This window comes from Diorhabda sublineata, chromosome 1 (genome assembly GCF_026230105.1).
Source record: "Diorhabda sublineata isolate icDioSubl1.1 chromosome 1, icDioSubl1.1, whole genome shotgun sequence".
NCBI classification, from domain to species: Eukaryota; Metazoa; Arthropoda; class Insecta; order Coleoptera; family Chrysomelidae; genus Diorhabda; species Diorhabda sublineata.
The window spans coordinates 41,764,228-41,785,179 of NC_079474.1; the positions used below are offsets into that span (position 1 = coordinate 41,764,228).

Below are 20,952 nucleotides of genomic sequence, written 5' to 3' on the forward strand. Positions count from 1 at the left end.
ATAAGTCTGTTTGTCAATGTCCAAGTTTATCAAATATCAAAATAAATGTGGAATTAGACCGCGACGGTTTTTGAGCACTGTTAGTCGGGTTCTTTAATCAATTTTATCAAACATTAGTGTTCATATTTCTAGTTATTTTTTATGTCTCACTACATTGAAGCAACAAACCAATCACAATCATAAAGCTATAAAGCAGTCATAAGGAAATAGTCGAAATAAATAGCATGATGGATACAGCTATTCTATTCGAAGTGGTAATCAATGATCAATCAGCTGGATTTGGCATTTTTGGGCCAAAATGCAAACTGTCCAAACCACGAGCAAAATCACTTACACTGTTTATTAGGTAGAGTTGCTGGCCACAAATATAAGTGATCAAAAATGTTTGGATATAAACCTCTGTAGAAAGCACATTTACATTATCTCCATTAGCCAAATAGCCTTGAAGGCACTGAAGGCTATTGAGTCCACCTTCAAGCTAGCGTGAAAAAGTGAACAAACTTCACAAGCACTAGTTAAAAGAAACAAAGTAACCTTAATGTGGCTACCAGGTCACAAGAATAACCTAGGCAATGTTGAAATAGACAGATTGCCCAAACTATATATTTTGGACCAGAACCACAAATAGCATATCAGCTAAGAAATATGAGGAGCTTCTTGAGATATCCAGAAACGAAACGATATTTAGATGATGGTAAATTCTCTAGCAGGACACTGCTCCATCAACTACCACCTTGAGAAGAGGGTGATAGCCCAAGACAACTGTAAATTTTGCGAGCAAATCATAGAGATGGCAAAGATCTACTCTGTGAATGTCTGCTCATTCTAGCAAAAGGCTAAAAGGTCTCCAATGAGTATTGCAACAACTTGAGAAGTGGAACAAAGAAGAATATTTACAGATAAATAATATAATTATTAAATGTTAATTAAATTATTTACTTACCTCATTGGTTTAAAAAGTGCTTGCATGTTATTAGCGAAGTCTATGACAAGCTTAAGTTGTGTTCCGCCCGTCTTTTGAGCTGAAACAAGTAAAAAGCTGTTCAGTAAGTTGTATTTTACCTAAATTGTTGAAAAATTGTAATAATGTGTAATTAAAAATAGATAGCTACATAAATATTTGATTATAAATCAAAACGTTTCAAAATGATCTCCCAAGTTCAAAGAAGCATTGTATCCAATTATTTTCTCATGCTATGATTCAGCTATAACTGAATAGTTTTGAGAACAAAAATTGTTGAAATATCAAAGAAAGAGAATGTATTAAAAAATAGTACAGAAGTGTAAAAAAACGGTTTTGAGATAGAAATCATACAATTTATGGTTTTTGATAATCTGAAACAAATCAAAATATTATGAGGAGGTTCAAATTTTTATTTCTCACAAAAAGTTCATTTCATTAGAGCCCTTCTGGATTTTCATGAGTAATGTGTTTTTTATGGAAATATTTTTGGCGTTTCGGCTCAATTTCAGCCTTTCTAAATTGAGGATTTGTTAGCTCTATCAGCGATGCTTAAAATTACTGATTTTTTGGGGCGCTAGGGTGATATGTTCTTGAGGAACAATCTGGTTTTTTTATACAATTCTGTTTTATGTTGATGTTATGTGGAGTGATGTTGAAAAAATATTCTTTAATTTAATCTTGAGGGTAAAATTAATATTTATAATTGGAATTGATTTATTTTTGATTGATGTTTTAGATTTAGATTTTGATGTTTTCCAACGTTCTCGATTTTTTCTTAAAATAGTTTTGTAAGTTATTGAATTCGGTTACATTTTTCCTTCAATAACTGTTATCTAAATATATCGTTGAAAATATACCACTGATTTTGTTTTTTTTTTTTGAAAAATCTTTGTTGAATTATTTATTTTTATGTAGAATACTTTTCAAGTAATCTCCAGCCGAAGTTGTGTCAAAATGTTAAAATATATTATTATAAAATTATTCATAAGAATAGACCAAAACTCAATAAAGTCAAATCACGAGCAGCTGTATCAACCATATAACTAAAGATATTCTTTATTTTTTTGCGAGAATTGAGGACATATTTGAAATATATAAAAAGCCTGTGTGAGTTAGGTTCAAAATCGTTACTCTGCATATTCTTGCAAATACTTTGTCCTCTATGGACCAATTTTTAAAATGTGTCATTCATTGAAAATGCCATAAAGTAAAAAAAGATTTATACTACAGGCATTCCCGTTAATACCTTTTTATATTCCTACAGCTTCATGCTTACAAGCCCTTTGAATATGAGGTGTGAACACGTATTACAAAGTACCTTAAATTTTTACTCAATTATGTTTTTATGGTGTCTTCCAATAGAAGACTTCTACTATTTAACAGTGCTGTTCAGCCTATCTCTGTCATTCATTTAATCTGCAAAATCACCATGGATTGATATAACTTGCAATAAGTAAATTATTTGTTTTATCAAATTGGGCGTTCTCTTCGGGCACGCTTAGCTCATTTTACCTCTTACATAATCATCTAACTGCAAGGATAGTGTGGTATATGAAGTTGAATACACATATTCGGTGAACAATAACAGGTAATTCTTAAAGAAATGAAATATGTGCTGGATATATCTTCACTGTCCTTGAGCACTTGATTTTGCACCGCTAACAAAACTTGAACTTTTGCAAATCACAACTTTACACTCTCTGTCTTGACATCAGCGTGCACCCATACAAAATAAAACTGATTCAGGAGTTGAAGGTACACGACTATAAAAAATGACTTGTCTATGCTGGAGAGGCTTTGGACTTCTTTTGAATTATGTAGGTACCAAAAAGAAGTAGCTCATACAAGACAATCCGTTTTAAGGGTGTAGTCATCTTACGATATGATGTAAACTATTATATTCCATCATACTTTTTCTTGTAGGATTTTCTTGAGCCATAAGTTTATGTGAATAAGTCATAAGCTCTAGGGGCTCTCGAAGCCGATATAATTCATGCCCTCGGTCAAATGCAACCTGATGAGCTAGAGTCATAATCTTTCAATCACAAAACAATTCGAAAATATTTTAAACATAATCAAAATATAATAATTACTAATGAAATACCCTATATTATTAAATTTTTAGTAATTAATTGAGGGTTAGTAATACCCATGTCATAATTTCGACCCAGAACATGCTTACATACCATCAAATATATCCCTCAAAAAAGTTTGGAATCTGGATTCAGTCAAGGCTGAAAATAAAACATAAAATTAAAGGTATAAATTGTAATGGTGCTTGTACATAGATTACGTAAAATACCCCTAGAATTTACGTATATACATGAAAATTATTTAAACTTATAACTTTTATTCACCGCTATTTGGAAAATGTATTTATCAGTGGTCGCTAAACAGTCATAAACAACCGATAACTCTCAGTGTAATTTTGGGTATCTCACGGCCTCGCTCGTGCTACAACTCTGAGCTGGTTAAGGTCTGGCTGTAGCCAATGAGTCATGATTGTATTGATCCTTGCAAACCATCACAGCCACGCAGTATATAGTCAGTTGTCAGTCGTCAGTCGTCTAGCTTAAGTGAGGTTAATTCTAAGCCGTGTGTATTTAATTCACGCTTTCATGTTCAAGTTCTTTCTTGGTTTGTTTTCAGTATGCTTAATTCAAACCAAAAGTTGGGAACCGATTACTTTTTTACACAAATGAAACATTAATGCGTATATTTGCTTTATTATGTATCTCAATTGGAAAGAAAGAAAATGTTGAGCGTCATTTTAAGAACGTTCACAGTGGAATTTAAAAAGCTGATGCAATGAAAATTTGAGGTTGCAGCTTCCAGACAAAGATAATTGATACAATGATTTTAGACGTAACAACAGTTTCCAGAAAGCTTGAACTGAGGATAAAGAATGTTATCCGGTGTGAAGCACTTTCCTAGTATGAAGAAGATCGATCACAAATAAAATTGTCCTCATTTCTTCAAGACTCAGGTAACCATTTTAGCAACGATACCAAGATTTTAAAAGCATATTGAGTGTGACTCTATTCATCCAAATTTTTTAGAAATGGATGCAGAAGTTCTTTAAACGTTTCTTTGGAGATCAAGCTGTTGTTGGAACGGCAATATTCGATTTTTCCCCAAAAAACTTTTTACTACTGGAAATATTTGGTCTCTATTCCCAAAAAAAAATTATAATCCAAGCTGCATTGAGGTTGGAAACCATGTTTAGCTGTATGTCGTGTATTTTCGTACTGCGCTACTCTATTTATTCCTGAACCAGCGCGAAGGGTTCCTTTCTCTTGAGTCTTTCATCTAGTCCAGAAATACCCAAACTTGTTTGCTCGAAAATGACATTCAAAACCATATAACATTATATATATATATATATATATATATATATATATATATATATATATATATATATATATATATATATATATATATATATATATATATATATATATATATATATATATATATATATATATATATATATATATATATATATTATACCATATCAGCAACAAAAAATAAGTTATGGAAGTTCAAGTACACTCATGTTGTAGAGCTTCCCGTGGACCCCTAGCGGTACGCCTGGCCAATTTGAGAATCCCCTATAGTCTAATGTTTTTAAAATATATTTTTTCGCAGCAGTCAGTTAATAATCCTTTAATAATAGCCAGATCTGGAATCTCAGGATGGTAAATGTCCAATCTGAAGATGTTTTCTTATCAACCCGACATTACTATGTATAAAGGATGGATCAGATAGTAGCCCAAGTTTTTATTTTTCGAGCAAAGTTTAGTATACAACGTTTTTAATCAAACAATAGCACCGATAATCTGTTATCTGTTAGAATTCATTTTTAGATGTTTTGAAGGATATAAAATTCATTCATAACTTTTTAGGAAAATTCCTCAGATGATAGCCCGAAATACTATAAAATAACCATTAGAGACTGTATTATTTTGATTACAACTATAATTTGCTGTGTATCTTCTAAAATGTTCGACTTTATGTATATATAATATATATATAATTCTACTGTACGTGTATAAATCACCTAACTCCTCTTAAACGGCTGGACCGATTTGAATAAATTTTTGTGATAATAGATGACAAATCATATTGCAGATGGCGCTATAATCGGTATCAATGTTATTTATCTATAATTTAACTAAACGGCTAGATCGGTTTTAATGAATTTTTGTGTATGCATTAAAATGGGGACCTGGAAAACCTTACATTCTCAAATCAGCACGGTAGGTGGCGTTGCATTTTTGTGTGCATAAGAGTGGATCGGTTTTAGGAGTATTTATCTATACTAGTACCACTAAATGCTGTTGATGTTGACTACTGTTGTATTGGATATATAGATCGATGGCATTACTACGTTTTGTGTATATTGAATGTACATATTTCGTTTATTTTTTAATTTATTAATTTGAGTGTATTATATTAAATTTGTTTCGTTATTATGACAGTTTAATTTTTCTGAACAATCTTGTCACATGGCCGATTATAGGTGGCGTTTTCATTCGTTGGAGAATCTTCAAGTTTTTCCATTTATATTACTCAGGGATTGCATAAAAATATTTTCAATTCGCATTAAGATAAAATTTAACAAACACTGATTTTATTTCATAATGAAGAATTTGTCTTCCATTTCATACTTTTTTTAATATTCTAATCGCTTGAAATATCATACAATTCAACGTCTGCCAGGTCCTCTAGTGTATTATAAAATATAAAAAAATATTATGACGTCATATCTCATATATTTGTTATAAATACAGTGACATAAAAATGCCGCATTTATCGGAATTACATTTGCCCCCATTGTTGTTAATATTGTGCAGAAAGTATACAAACTTAATTAACATAATTTATTGCCTTTATCTAGGCGGAAGAACACTTAGAAATCGAGGAGACAGTTTTGTCAGGAAATGGAAATAAATATTTGCGAAGAAACGACGTTATTCCTGAGTGGAAAATATATTTAAGAAACAATTGGGTAGCTGAGTGGAAGACGTTGTGTAATGATATCAGTGAATCTTATTGTAAAATTAATCTTTCTTTTCCATATACACAGCTATGCGATCGAAGCCGCGATAATTAAAAAATAACAACTCAGTGAGAATTATCATTGTTGTTCAGATACTATAAAATTCAACTTTGGCTTCAGAATTACATCCCACTTTCATACAAAAAGATAAAAAGATTCATTCAGACCAAAATTGTAGTAATCATGCAGTTTTTTGTTTGGTTATCCATTTTTTTATTCAGAGCGGAAGAGTTTTTGGAAAATATGTAGTTGTCATGTGAAAATAATTCATTATGGCGGGTACCATAGCATGAAGATTTCATTGTATTTCTTATATATAATACATAGGGATCCAAAAACACAGAACAATACAAAAAAAAACAAAAAAATCATCATAATCCGTTTAGCTGGAAAATTAGGCAATTAATTGAGCAACGTGGTTTGATACCCCAAAAAAACATATGTAAGAGCTGAAAATACGAAATGGCGTAATAGGACGCACAGACTTGGAGCTTACTTCCGTTGGGTAGGCACGTTCGTGGACGTCATTTTACGCACATTTTACGAGAACTGTTGCTCATAAATTGTTACCTGGCGATTATACCGCTCTGATTATTGACAACGGCGAATTAGTTATAAGTCCTAATTTAATTGGAATATAGGTCGTCCTAGAACGTATAGGACCGAAGACAAGATTGAGATTGTTATGCAATATGTAAGGAGAAGTTACAGGAGTGGATCCATACAAGCTGCAATCAACATAGAAATTGAAAGAATTTCATGAAAAGACTCGCATTTTTTAAGGAAATACATGATCGATATTCCAATTTTGGCAACATCCTCCTCTGATGGGGTCCATTTCCTTATCAATGGGTTTGTTTTGTCGTTAATTAATGGGTTTGAATAGTCGTTGATGGAATAGTTAGAATCCCAAACTCATAGTCTAGAAATGACTTAATAGTCTTAAAGTTTCAACCGTATGTTATGTTGCAATGTTAAAAGTTTTTTTGGCCTCCAATAGAACTTGGTTTCAACAAGACGGAGCTACTAGTCCCACACCAAATCACCCCATGGTGGTTGTAAAACAGATATTTCCTGACTGATATCGAAAAGAAGTGATATTAAATGGCCCCCTCGTAATACAGATTTGACATTTCTTCACTTTTTTGTAGGGGTACCTCAAACAAAAGTTTACAGTAATAATATGAAAAACAGCGATCAGCTCAAGGTGATTATTGGTGGTGAATTGGCCGCAATTACATTAGCATTACTGAAGAAGGTTTTCAATAATTTTTCAATAATTTCCTTTCACGGTTATAGATGTGACTTTATGCAGAGAATCATTATTTAGATTATGGTGATATTTTAAAAAAATAAACTTCAGATATTACTTTACAATTCTTTGATCTATTTTAACTATGACTTTCGTAGAATTTTTTAATATATTTTTAAATATGCACGTTCCGTTTTGCCACTCGTTTTTCCAATTTAATGTCACATACTTAGTGAGGTATTTAATTTCAAGTATTTCACCTAGTTTTGAAATGCAAAGAAAACTGCTCCAACATCAAAGTTGAAAACAGGATGTAGAATCATTTTTCATTTTAGTAGTCGGTAACATTTTTGAAGTAAATCATTTGATGCATTTATGTTGACGGGAAACTAATAAAGTGTTTTTTAGAAATTTATGCATTGTTCCCGAAAATTAAAATACTTACACGAATTGATTTGTTTTTGTTCAACAATAATTGGTTTGGTTTCAAAAAGGCTGACGGTCTTTGTTTCGAATTCCAAAATAAACTTTCTATTAGACCGGTTGATCGCATCAAAAATTTGTTCAAGCTTCAAATTTACTTATACCAGTTACTTCATAAGTCGTAATAAAAATACTTTACATTCAAAGAAATATTGAAGACTTCTCCAGTCTTAACTTTATTCAATGATTTTTCTATAAATTAAAGGTGTCACATACACAAACCAAAAAATTTATTGTGCCAATTTTTTGGTTATAGGTTCCCAAGAGAGTCTTTGCCTGTCTCAGCCTCATAAGATTGTTCCAATAACTGATTTTTCTTATCTTCCTCCTTTTCTAGTATTTTCTCTATTGTCCTGTAGCCCATTCCACAGAAAGGTTCGGGCCTTACGAAGGGTTTATCCACCTCTACTTTTACAACTGTATCTGTTACTTCATTTATCTCCACTCCATTGTCACCAGGTATTCTCAAACCAGCTTAGATCTTCAGTCTTTCGCTCTGAGTTCTAATGGATCGCTATCAATTCTTCATCGTCCAAAGGCGCGCTATCGGTTGCTACGAATTCTTCGAGCTCCTCGACTGCAATACTTCCAAGCTCATACCCCTCCATCATAACAGCGATATCTTCTCTGCTAGTGTCTCTACCACATCAGGCCAAAGGTTTCTCCAAACTCCGTTCATATAGCTCAGCTTCACTGTATTCGAAGCAGCAGCAATGTTTTATACAGCATTAATAACGTTATAGGACTTCCACAATTAGGTTGTTGTCCTTTTTCATCTGTTTCTCGAATCATCTGACCAAATGTGCGGCGGTGATATTCCGCCTTGAAGCTTGCCTCCTTAGTCCATAAGCTGTAAAATTGAGATGATATTTGGTGGCAAAAACATCATCTTTACTTCCAAACCCCGCGGTGACTCAAATATCGGTGGATGACCTTCTTACTGTCCAAGTTTGACATATAAAGAAAACGCTTTAGCTTATTCATATCTTCATCAACAGCAAGCATTTTTTTCTAAGATAGCAGGTTTCATAAAAATTTTTCGCCCATATTCAGTAGAAAATTTTATTCTATAATTATTTTTCACAATCGTACGTACAGTAAACTCTGAGAGACCAAACTGTCGTTCAACCTTTATTGTCTTGCCTTTGTTCTCCATATTTTTAAAATTTTTATTCTCATTTCCAAACTTAAACTTCTACGTTTTTTTTTTAACTAGCCGGGGTAGAAATTTTTTTTAATAATAAATTTATGTGAATTGATTATTATGTTTTGATTCACTGTTCTACAAGTGAACCAGCAATCTTATTCAGTAATTACCAATAAATAGGGCACTTACATAGTTGGAAAAAAAATAGTTTTGGATAGTTTATATACAGCACTTATTATAATTCTTTAATAAATATTTATAGAGAGAAATATTATTGAAAATTCAAAAATTTTGTAGGTAGTTTAAACATTTCAATAAGGCCGCCATATTGCGTGACGTCATAGTTATAAAATAAATAATGAACATATGATACAAAGTAAATACGACAGTTATTTTCTCGGTTATTCTAAAATATTATTAAGCTTTGATTAATCTGAAAAATGGTATTTAAATTGTGTTTTATACCATTATACCTAAAAATTTTCCAACGAATGTGAAAATATCACTTAAGCACCTGATAAAGTTTTCTTTATAATTTCGAATAAACCGCAAGAAAAAAATGATTTGTCATTTTGATGATCCTACAAGATGTAATTATTATTGTAGTCAGGATCATTTTAATGTAAGTAATTTAACTTATTTCAATATTTTAATATTTTATAGTAATTAGTTTATTATGCTTTTAATTTTTAACGTGATTATGTAATAATGTAACAACTTAATCTATAAAAGGTTTATTCACTTTATTATCATATCTATTTAGAAAAATTTCTTTATTTATACGTAAGTAATACTTGAAAACAATAATATAACAGCACAAGCTACATGACCGGCAACGATAACCGCATGATCATCAAGCTGGCAACTACTCAATGTTTTTATTAAACCTATGATGTCACAACTGAAAACCAATGAGAGTGAGGTCACTTAGCGCGAATTTTAAAAACCACATAATAGAGAAATCGTGCAAAGTGTGGTCGCGTAAACTGAGGTATTAGATAATATATCAAGATTCGATATATTACCAAGCATTATGAGCATCTACTTCATTAACACTCAATTATTTATTAACTTATTAATTTAATTATAAGTACAGTAACCGTAACTGCAATAATGAATTTTTTCCATTTGTCTTTTGTCTTTTTCCAACTGTATGAAATTTATCGAAAATTATACGTGCTTAACTGGTCTATACTCATGATGATTAATTCATGGTTTTGTCAGAAATTTCATTTTCAATCACTACTGTTTGATTAGCTTTTCTAATAACTATTTGTTGAGTTCATTTTTCATGAACAACTGACGGCTTTTCTATTGTAACTCTTTGATTTATAGGTTAATAATCTAATTTATGTAAATTTAGCATGTGTTTTCCTTAAGCCAGACATTTAAATTTCCGAAAACAAATTTATCAACATCAACGTGTTAAGATGTTATCAATATAGTTGTACAAACATTTTTAGGCAAAAATAAGCAATAATAGTCTGATCATAAACGGGTGTGATGATACACAGTCACGTTGATAGTATTGTGATGATTAGATGAATCAACACATAAATATTAAAATAAAATATGTTCAAACTATATGAAGATTTTCTATCCTCATTTATAATATTTCATATTTTAATATATCGAAATTTGAGCAACCACCAATTCAAATTATTTATGGTTACATGATGTTGCTTAACGTCTTTTTTATTAATAGATTTCTCTTTTCTTATTTATTTCGCAAATTATCGCTATTAGTGGCGCAGAGAGGGCAGTGAAACCAGTCACTAAACTGCGTTTCTCGATGCCATTTTCTTTTTCTAACTCCAGTAGCTCCATCTGTGTCTTCATTCATGAGCTGTTAGATGATGGTACGTGCTACGTCGCCCCGCTCACTGACCAGTCTTCCCGATTGCTACTCATTACTTAGTTAATGCGAATTAACATTATCCTCAAGGGGTTCACTGAATCACATTGAAATTCCAATGCATTCCTCCATTGAAGAACGACACTCATCAACTGACTAATTCCACAACCCTCGCTGTACTACTACCAGCTGTCATAGATCTGTTGTTCTACATACACACTATGCTTGCCGAACTTCCATGCGACACATAAAGTTTGTGATCCGTTAACATATCTACAAGAACAAAAATAATTGCTATCACTAATGCCCTAATGCCTCGTGTTTTTCATATTATATTTATATTCTTACTATAGTTTTATTCCATTGATGACTTAATCTATTTTCTAAATATATAAATGTCTGTTCTACAAGAAAAAAAAACATATTTATTGGGAGGAAACTCATATAATATTATCTATTAACACGCTTATATTAGCCTTATATCACCTGTATGTGGGTTCCTTTGTTTGTTTCTAACTCTCCTTTGGACATAGAACAAGTGGTTTATCTATAAAAAATTTCGTTCGACAGAGGATTCGAACCTCGGATCTCCGTGTGGGAAATCGAGCAAATTCAATTTTTGATTTCTTCCAAAGCACACTGTTACCCTCAACCATCTTTCGAATTATATTTCTGCACTGTTTCATATGTTATCTCAAAATATCTAGAATACGACTCTGTCTGTACTAGAATAAATGCTCTGCAAGTTTTGCTGCGTACATTCGCACGAACCGCATTGGTTCGTAAGTTGAGTTTAGTTGAAGAACACTATGTGCCATATCTCAAAAAATAAAAATTATTTTTATATTACAACTTGTTATACATTTTTATTTTTCAAATTCTCCAATCAGTTGTTTCTTCATAACCCTATTACAAAGAGGTATTTCTTCACAGTTCATACTGAACAAACGTGTTTAAGTTAGTTCATAATTTTAGTTAAATATTGAAATACTAATTCAATCGTAAGAATTTTTTCCTTTGGAAATGCTGACGAAAACTAACTTTTCATCTCATAAATAGTGTATTATTCTTATTTCACGCATGTCGATTTTTCTAATATGTTTCTTGGAAAATGTAAATATTTCATGCCAAAATATTCGTGCATCCCTGACTGTGATATTAAAATATAACAAAACATCTTAGGTTTAGGTCATTTTTACTTATATACAATATGGATAAAAGGATTCTTAAATAAAACACTCTTCATTACCGATAACTACGAGGGCCGTTTTTTTATCAACCTCCGATAGGCTATAAATAAAAGACTAGTTCATATAAAACAATAATTTTATTACCGAAACTTTTATACACTTACGGTTACTTTTCGACATAATAACCGAAGAGATTGAGACATTTGCCATATCTGCGGACAAGCTCTTCAATACCCTCTTCAAAAAAAGTTGCCGCCAATGTAGACAAAGCAGTAATGGTGAATCTGCGGTTTTCTTTAACCATTCTGTCAACTCGTTGAACCAGGTTATCTGAAACGACAGATTTGCGTCCTTGGTCCCCTTCATCACGCACAACATTATCACTCATGAAGTTCCCCCCATACACACGACTCATTATTCGATGGATTTCTGCAGCACTATGACGTTCAGCCTGTAGTAAATGAATCACACTTGGCGGAAGCATCAATAATGGCGGAATTGTTTACGTGGCTGTAGCACAACGCCGACTGACACTTAGGCGAGAAACGTCTAATATTTCGACTCGATAAACTGTAAAAGACAACATTTCGTCTTTGGTACTCACATTACTATTTAGTACGTTAGTTTGAAAGTACCACATTTTCGTATTTATATTGAACGTCCAGCTATTGATAACCCCATAAATAAATCATTCTAAAGTTCACTATCAAACCTAATTTATAAAATATGCTGTATACAGGATGCTTCCACGAATCTCGATATTTACAATCAGTGTGGTAAGTCTCAGGTGTAGTTTCTGAAACTCTAAAACTAATTGTCGATTCCCATTATTAAATCCTAGAAAGGATGTAGACGACAGGCGTTGCCACAAGATAAGTAATTTATGTACAAGGGACAGTGTTAAAGAGATATATAAGAGGATTATATACCTATATATTTAGGTTTATGATTTATGCCGGGAACTGAGTTTGCAAATTTCAGCTTCTATAGTAGCCATCACTCTGTTTTCTGTAATATTTATATTCTAATGACGTTAAATAGTACAATAAATCTGAAAATATGTCACAAAATTAACAATTGCATTACATACGACTTTGAAAATAAGATATTTTTGAAATAAATAGTAGGAATGCAATTACAACTTTGTCATGATTTTTGATTTCTGGCAAAAATTCTGTTTTTAATTAATTATATATTTTTTATATGGCGCTCATAAAATCCTCATCAGCAAAAAACTGGACTAGGTGCGATTTAAGATCACAGTCATTTGTAAAAGTTTTATCACTCAAAGAATCTAGAAACTTCGAAATAAATGGTATTCAGGTGGTGACAGATCAGGGAAGTATGAAGGATGTGGCATCACTTCCCAGTCAAGTTCCAATAGTTTCCCACGAGTTGCCAAAAATGTGTGAGGCCTTGCATTATCATGGTGGAACTTTAAACCTTTCCGATTCGACAATTTTGACCGTTTTTCATTAGTTGCTGGATCCAGTTCCATTGATTGTTGACAGTATACATCGTAATTGATCGTTTAGTTCTTTAGAAGTAGCTCAAAAAGCACAAAAGCTTTGTAATCTCACCAAACTGACTACATGAGATTTTTTTGTTTTTTTCTCAACTTTCGATATGGTTTGTGTTGGTTCATCGTGTTTGCTCAATCATAGTTTTCGAACTGCGTTACTGTACAGGCTCCATTTGTTATCACCACTGATTCACCAGTGATGATTAGTTTCAAGAAAGGGTCGGTTCCATTTCGTTTAAGGTGCATATCGCCAATATTGATTCTTTGTGTTAAATGAATTTCTTTCAATTCTTGAGGTACACATATATTAAGCTTCTCAAGTTTTTGTGAGTTTTTTTTGAAGATTTTATGTTTTTTGTAACATTTATATGAGTGCGGGCGGGTGCAGCTGCGGCTACGATAGAGAACAATGCAGCCGCAGCTGTACCCGCCCGCCACCAATCTAAAATTTTCAAAAACTTACAAAAAAACCAAACCGAAAAGAACCCTTTTTATTTGATAGAGATCTCTTTTTGTTTTCTTCAGGCCAGGGGTCTTAGTTTTCCTCTTATCAGCCTTACCTAACCACCACCACTCCAGTCCTGCAGAGGAGCAACTCCTATATCAGGGAAAACTCCAATAAACCTTCCTCCTATAAAAAATTTCCCTTATATTACCTAAAAATACTTTCTGTCTCTCTCTCTTTCCATATTATAATCGTTAATAGAGAATTCACTTTGCAATATTCATGGTGGTATAAACAAAACAATTTCAATCTATGGTAAGCTTCACCTAATAAAACTAAGTCCAGTGTAGTTTCTATGAAAGTTTTAAAGAGACATTTGAAATCAATTTATTCGTAGAAATTATAACCCAAGTTCAGATAGTTCACTTATCAGCTGATTAAGGATCCTAGCCCAGAACGAGATTTAGATAACGTGATTACAAGAAATTTTGATTTTTATCACTTTTTTGTGCGTTAATTCTTCCATGATATTATTTCAGTTGTATAAGTGATTCTAGATGTTTTATATTTTTTATTCAGCATTTATCAAATATACCAAAAAATTTTTGAAAATGATATGCTATTTTTATGCTGGAATGCCAAAAGTATAAAAACCGCAAATATCAGTAACCTATCAATGACGCTTTTCATGAGAATCATTAATGGACAGCCATTTAAAAAACAATAGACAAATCAAACAACCCTTCAGCTGATCGTATTTACCCACCGGTCTACCAGGGTAGAAAGGATCATAACATATGACCATGACCACTGTCCGAGCAACAATGAACGTGATTACTTTCCCAACATTGAGATCATGATTAGCTAAATCCAATCGTAGTTTCCGAAAAGTCCTTGAGATAACTTCGCTCTCAAGCAGAATTCATTTTGTTTTGACTTATATGCGATTTAAAAATTAATATCTGACAATTACATTTTGAGTTTTAGGTCAAGCAGAGATTTTTATTAAATACGTTATCTCTTAGAATCTATTATAAAAAAGTTTTTCATATGTATACTATTTTTAGAACACCCTTAAAAACAATTTTTGTAATATCATTTCCATACTAATTTTAATGAAGAATTACTCTGTAATCGTTTGTTTCACTGATTATTCAATTAATGTTTATTAATCGACTTGCTTGAGTTTCTGCTATTTCTCCATTAAATGAATTCTACATAAAATACGTTATACACTATTGGAGATATCCAAAAAGCATGGTCAACTAGGAGATAACACTTGTAACAGCAAAACCTTCATTGCTAATGGATTTATAATGCTTCTGTTGCCATTAGTATTCTATTAGTTTTCCAAGTTGATCACTTACATAAATTTAATACCAAGTTTTTATCAAAATATGCTGTTTGGCTATTTGTGGGATCGTGATATTTAAGATAAAATATTGATATATTAAAGAAGACACCACCAAGATCATGTACAATATATTTCCAATCATTAGCCCAGACAAATACCTTTTTTAACAAATATAATAGTCTCATTAACTTTTTCATTGCTTTCATAGAATGCTTCTAAATAGATGATCCGACCAAACTCAAAGTTCTTATTCCTACGATTTAGTCTATTTGAGGATAAAATTTTGTTTCTTTATTTAACTACATATATAATCAGTGATTTTTTAAAAGGTATAGGATTTGAGTTTGAAAAAAACCACAGAAAATTTGAAAAAATTGATGAAACATTTATTGAAATGGTTAGAACGATCAGTATAATTTAAAGTTTGAAGATGATTTCACGCAAATATTGGCCGCGGCTCCGCTTTAAATAGCCCATGCGCAAGGTTCAATTTTGGCACACAAATCGGTCGGTATTTCACGAATAAATGCTTCAATATTGGCTTCCAGTGCGTCAATCGTTGCTGGTTTATCCCTGTAGACATTAGCCTTAACATGGACCCACAAGAAATAGTTCAAAAGCGTTAAATCACACGATCTAGGCGGCCAATTGACGGGGCCCAAACGTGAGATGAAGACGGCTCTCAATTTGGCCATTGTTTCGAGTGCCGTGTGGCATGTGGCACGGTCTTGTTGAAACCACAAGTAAGGCATATCCAATTCTTTCATTTTGGGCAAAAAAAATCGTCAATCATCAGTTTCGGTAACGTTTCTCCGTCGGTTGATCGTGCGTTGCAGAGTATCGTGTGAAAATGTTCACCCAATAGGTTGGATTAGCTTCATCTAATAAACCACAGGTAAATTTAACTCGCTACATTAAGAAAAGGATCTGAAAAAAATAGACAACACGGATCTAGATGTGTCCAATAATACACCTTTGCAGTCATCATTAATTCGAACTATTGAGGACTGTGGTATCAGTACAGGATGATCAAGACGAAATCACTGAAACTCTTACAAACTCAAAATAGCCACACATAATTGAACTTACTAAAGGCAATAATAATGTTACTGTTCTTCAAGATCCATTACCTTCAAAAAATCAAAAACTAACTGAATAGTATATTAATTCTTATATAACTCGAATACATAATACAGGTCATCGAATTAGTTCTGTGTGTTGTTCGCTCCAAAGAGTAAGTAGGTATTCATACCTGCATTGATTATAATGTTTGTTCATGCAATTTGTGGTGAAGAAGAAGGGTTTGACAATCATGTAAAAATTTTTTTAATTTATAAACATAGATGGGTTTCAAGTTTTTCTATCAGTTATCTAGAAATGCATTTTTTGATTCTCTATCAAATGACATTAAAAATCAAAAAGGCATTTTTTGGACTTACGCGGCGTTAGAACACAACATGAGAAGATCAAGGAAGGTTCGCAAAAAATGCCAAGAACACGAAATCTGTCGAAGAAGGAATTACAGGCAGAATAAAAATACTCAATTTGGAGTTTATTAAGAAAATATGATGTTCCTGATGTCAAAATTTCTTTACGTCAAACCACGACAAAACAGTCAATAAGTCATGATCATGGTTTCAGGAAACATGACATGATGCTTTGTCGTAAAAATATTCTTCGTGTAATTCAAAATGTCACCAATATTTATATCGGACTAATAAGTAATGTGGTGGAATTTTGAAGTTCTATTGCCTGTCAACTTCAGATTGTTTATATTGATTTTTCTCTAATTGATTTGATTTGTAACATTCTATCATTCCTTAGTTTATAAGTCTCTATAACCTAAATTACCTCCAAGTAATTAAAATGTTTTATTCAAACAAGAACCTGTTTAGAATTTACCCTATGCATGATCTTGGGTCTACAGATTACGAAAGTATTCTGCAGATTATCTAGTTGATGTAAGAATTCAATCAATCTTTTTCACTTTAACTCACCTTGATAATCTGCAGAATACCTTGTTAATATACATTAAAAGGTTAACGCAATTTTACGGTAAAATATAAATCTTCTACATCGATAAAAGAGACAAACCAGGCATTGCGAAACTTTTAATGTCCGGTAATTCAAACACTGACGAGACGGAGCAGGTTGTCGAAAATGCATACTCGTAAATATTTCACTGAAAAAACGAGCGGCTTACGTTTACAAATTGAATTAAACATTCGGTATACAGAATCAGTCTATGAAAACAGTTCAATTCGATATCTGTCGCTTGTCAGTAGATTATAAATAAATTCTGAAATACACGATACACATTTGTCAATTCTTACACTTCTATATCTTCGTTTTTAAGAGGAATATACCACGCGTGACACATCATTTGTGCTTCAAATATGGAGTAATCAAAAGAATTTAACCATATAACATATATATTTCTTCAGTCCTCTTACTATGTTAGTTTGTATGTCGTTTGGCTGTCTAATCAATATCTTCAAAAACGTAATAGTGATAAAGCTCCTAAAAATATGAGCGATAGCTCATTCGATCCAGACTGACAACTAGAAAAAGGTATTTTGAGGATTCTACAGCACGCAAAAAATTCCAATTGTTATTAACAAATTAAGACGAAAAAAAAGGCATTTTGTTTTTTGTTTATAACTCGAGAAATATTAAGAGTTAAGCAATTTAAAAAAATTATTCGTAAATAGGAGGAAGTTTCCAATAAAAAATTTTTTGTTCCCAGAACCTCCATTATCAATAATTTTAATCTAACGCTGAAAATAGGGCTCCGCGCGTCCGTTACGGCATGGAGAGAGCACACCGCAATAAATAATTGTTTTATGCGTTAAATATACATTTAAAATTCTGAAGAAATTATAATGTCTTCAAAACATTTCAAACAATAAGGTCCCGTTGGAATTATACTTTTATCGTCATTTTTCAAAAGGTTATGCAATTGTTAACTTTCACATTTTTTTGCTTTCTCCATTTACATAAATGACGGTCTAAAACTTTAAATAATTAACCTATACATTTTTTTCTTCGTGGATTCTTTCTTATACATGTACTTAAGAAGATCACGTAATAACAGTTTAAAAAAGTTTATTATTTTGTTTATAATAAATTCTTAAACTTAAAAAGTTATTGCCGTTTTTACATTAAGTAATGGCTCAGTAAAAAATTGTGTAATATTAAATAATATCGCGTCAATTGATTAACTCAAATTTTATATGAAAACAAATGAGGTTTATAATTCTAATTCTCTTTCTAATGTATCGTATTTTAAGCCTTTTGTTATTTCCCCTACTAATATAAAATCTTGGCGACAAGTTTTATTTTTATACAATATTTGTTATAGAATTATAAAAACTGATTCTAAACAATTGCAGAATAACTATAAACGATAACAAAAATTAGCTTACCAACATGTGTTATGGTTTCACTAGCCATTTCGCGAAGAAGTTTATCTACATAAGGACTATCCTCAGAATATAATTCGTCTTCCGATATTTGAGCATGGAATTTTTCTAATGTTGTTGAATTTTTCCTACAACAAAAATAAAGATTATATACTTTAGGACCGTTTTGCCGATCTGTAATAGAAAGAAAGATATCCATAGATTTACAAAAGCTACCAGTGAAGATACACGATAAAAAAAATAGAAATGATCATTAGAATCATATAATCAGACAAAGAAGTTCAGGAATCGACATAAATCCATAAGCATATTTTTTACTACAACTAATCTAGATAAAAAATTACAAAACAATATTTTTCTATTTTTCTTTCACTGCCGACTTCTACCGAAGGTTGGCGGCCATCATTTGATAGACTCTATTTTGTGCCGCATGAATTATATTCGAAGCATCTGGTATTTGGGGTAAGCTACCTGCTATCTTGCTTTCCACGATAAGTTGTAGCGAGCCGTATTTTTCATTTCAAAATATATGGCCTAGGTAGGACGCTTTTCTTTTCTTAATAGTTACAAGCAATTCTAAATATTTGGCCATTCTTCTCGGTACCTCCATAGTGATTATTCTATCAGTCCTGGGTATTCTTAAAATGCGTCTATACAGTTACATTTGAAAATTTCTAATTTTCTGTCTTTCAATTTTTGCATTGTTGCTACTTCCACACCGTAAAGCAGAGTGGAGAGTACGTAACATTTCGTGGGTCGCCTTCGGGTACCAATGCTCAAGTTGGGGTTGCTCAAGAGCTTTCTCATTTTTATGAATGTGGATCTAGCCATTTCAATTCTAATCTTAATCTCTAAATCAGGGTTCCATTCATAATTTATTGTATATCCCAAGTATTTGAGGCTATGTTTTCTCTCAATGGGATCCGTTTCTATATACAGATCTACATTTTGTATTTTTCTCTTACTAATAACCATAAATTTTGTTTTCTTTCTGTTAAGATCAGATTTGTCGCCTATTGTAGTTACTCTGTTGAGAATCATCCGTAGATCTTCGACGTTATCTGCCAATAAGACAGTATCATCCGTATAGAGGAGATTGTTGATTGGTACACCGTTAATTTTGATGCCCTTACCACATTCTTCAGTGCCTCTATAAATATTTACTTTGAGTACAAGTTGAACAGCAATGGCGATAGAATGCAACCCTGCCTAACTCCCCTAGCAATACCTATGTCCTGAATTTTCATGTCTCCATATCAGCTATGTGCAGTTTGATTCCAATACAGATTTTTTATAATCTGAATATCCTTGGTGTCGAGCCCTAAACGATATAATAGTTCTATAAGTTTGTCTTGGTTGATAGTGTCAAATGTTTTCTCATAATCGATAAAGTTGATCATGACATTTTTGAATCAAGAGCTACATCGCAAAGAGGGGCTCCCGTGTCCCATAGCCAAATATAAATCTAATGAGCGTATGACCTATACGCTCTTTTAATTTTGTTCTTATTCTGGCATGAATAATGCTTAAGAATACCTTCAGGGTGTGGCTCATTAAGCTTATCAGGCAATATTCGTTGCACTTTTTGGAGTTTGCTTTTTTGAGGAGTTATAAACGTAGATATCAACCAGTCGGATGGATTTGGACCAGTATCGTAGATCTTATTAAACAGGTTTAAAACGATTTTCATATTGTTCTCATTGATAACAAAAATTCAACTAGTATTTCATCGCATCCTGTTGCTTCTTCATCCTAATATAGGTAAATTCTTTGACTCTTTTATGTATGTTAAAGCTGTCTGTCATGTTTCTCTTCCACCTCTTCCATCTCTTGAGATTTTTCTCTTAACCATTTTTCTTTAGCCTCTTTTTTTCTATTACAATCTTAAATACTGAGCTGTTCCACCGAATTTGACCTACTAGAGTTTCATCAGTTTCATTCTGTCTTTACTATTATACTACAAATCAAGCACTGTCCTCTGCTTTTCCACTACTATAAAAGCCAAAAAAACTTTTTTGATTCTTCTTACTGTTCCACATTCTTACAATAGTTACTTTCCTTCGACTTTTTCGTGATTGCGAATCCTTATTCATGCTTTTTTGCAAAATATCTTGTTTCGTTTGTTGATCTCTCCAATTCTAGGTCCCTGTGGTGGTCGCTACGTCTTATAAATCGATGACCGTTAACTATACCCCTCAATACCTTGTTATAGAATTTTTGTATGATTCCAATATTGCTTAACACACCGTAGACTTT

The 20,952-nt window shown here is 32.2% G+C and overlaps 1 protein-coding gene across 2 annotated transcripts in view; it reads right to left on the reverse strand.

Annotated features, from left to right (window-relative positions):
- LOC130444484 (extracellular serine/threonine protein CG31145) overlaps window positions 1-20,952 on the reverse strand; it is a 204,018-nt gene that overhangs the window by 68,276 nt on the left and 114,790 nt on the right. The window contains exons 4-6 of one of the 2 annotated variants that reach the window (XM_056779620.1): window positions 18,700-18,824; window positions 3,151-3,198; window positions 944-1,022 (exon numbers count right to left, since the gene is read on the reverse strand). In XM_056779620.1, the coding sequence (XP_056635598.1) occupies window positions 944-1,022; window positions 3,151-3,198; window positions 18,700-18,824 (252 nt within the window). The remainder of the gene's footprint in view (window positions 1-943; window positions 1,023-3,150; window positions 3,199-18,699; window positions 18,825-20,952) is intronic. The other variant, XM_056779631.1, reaches the window with a different exon arrangement.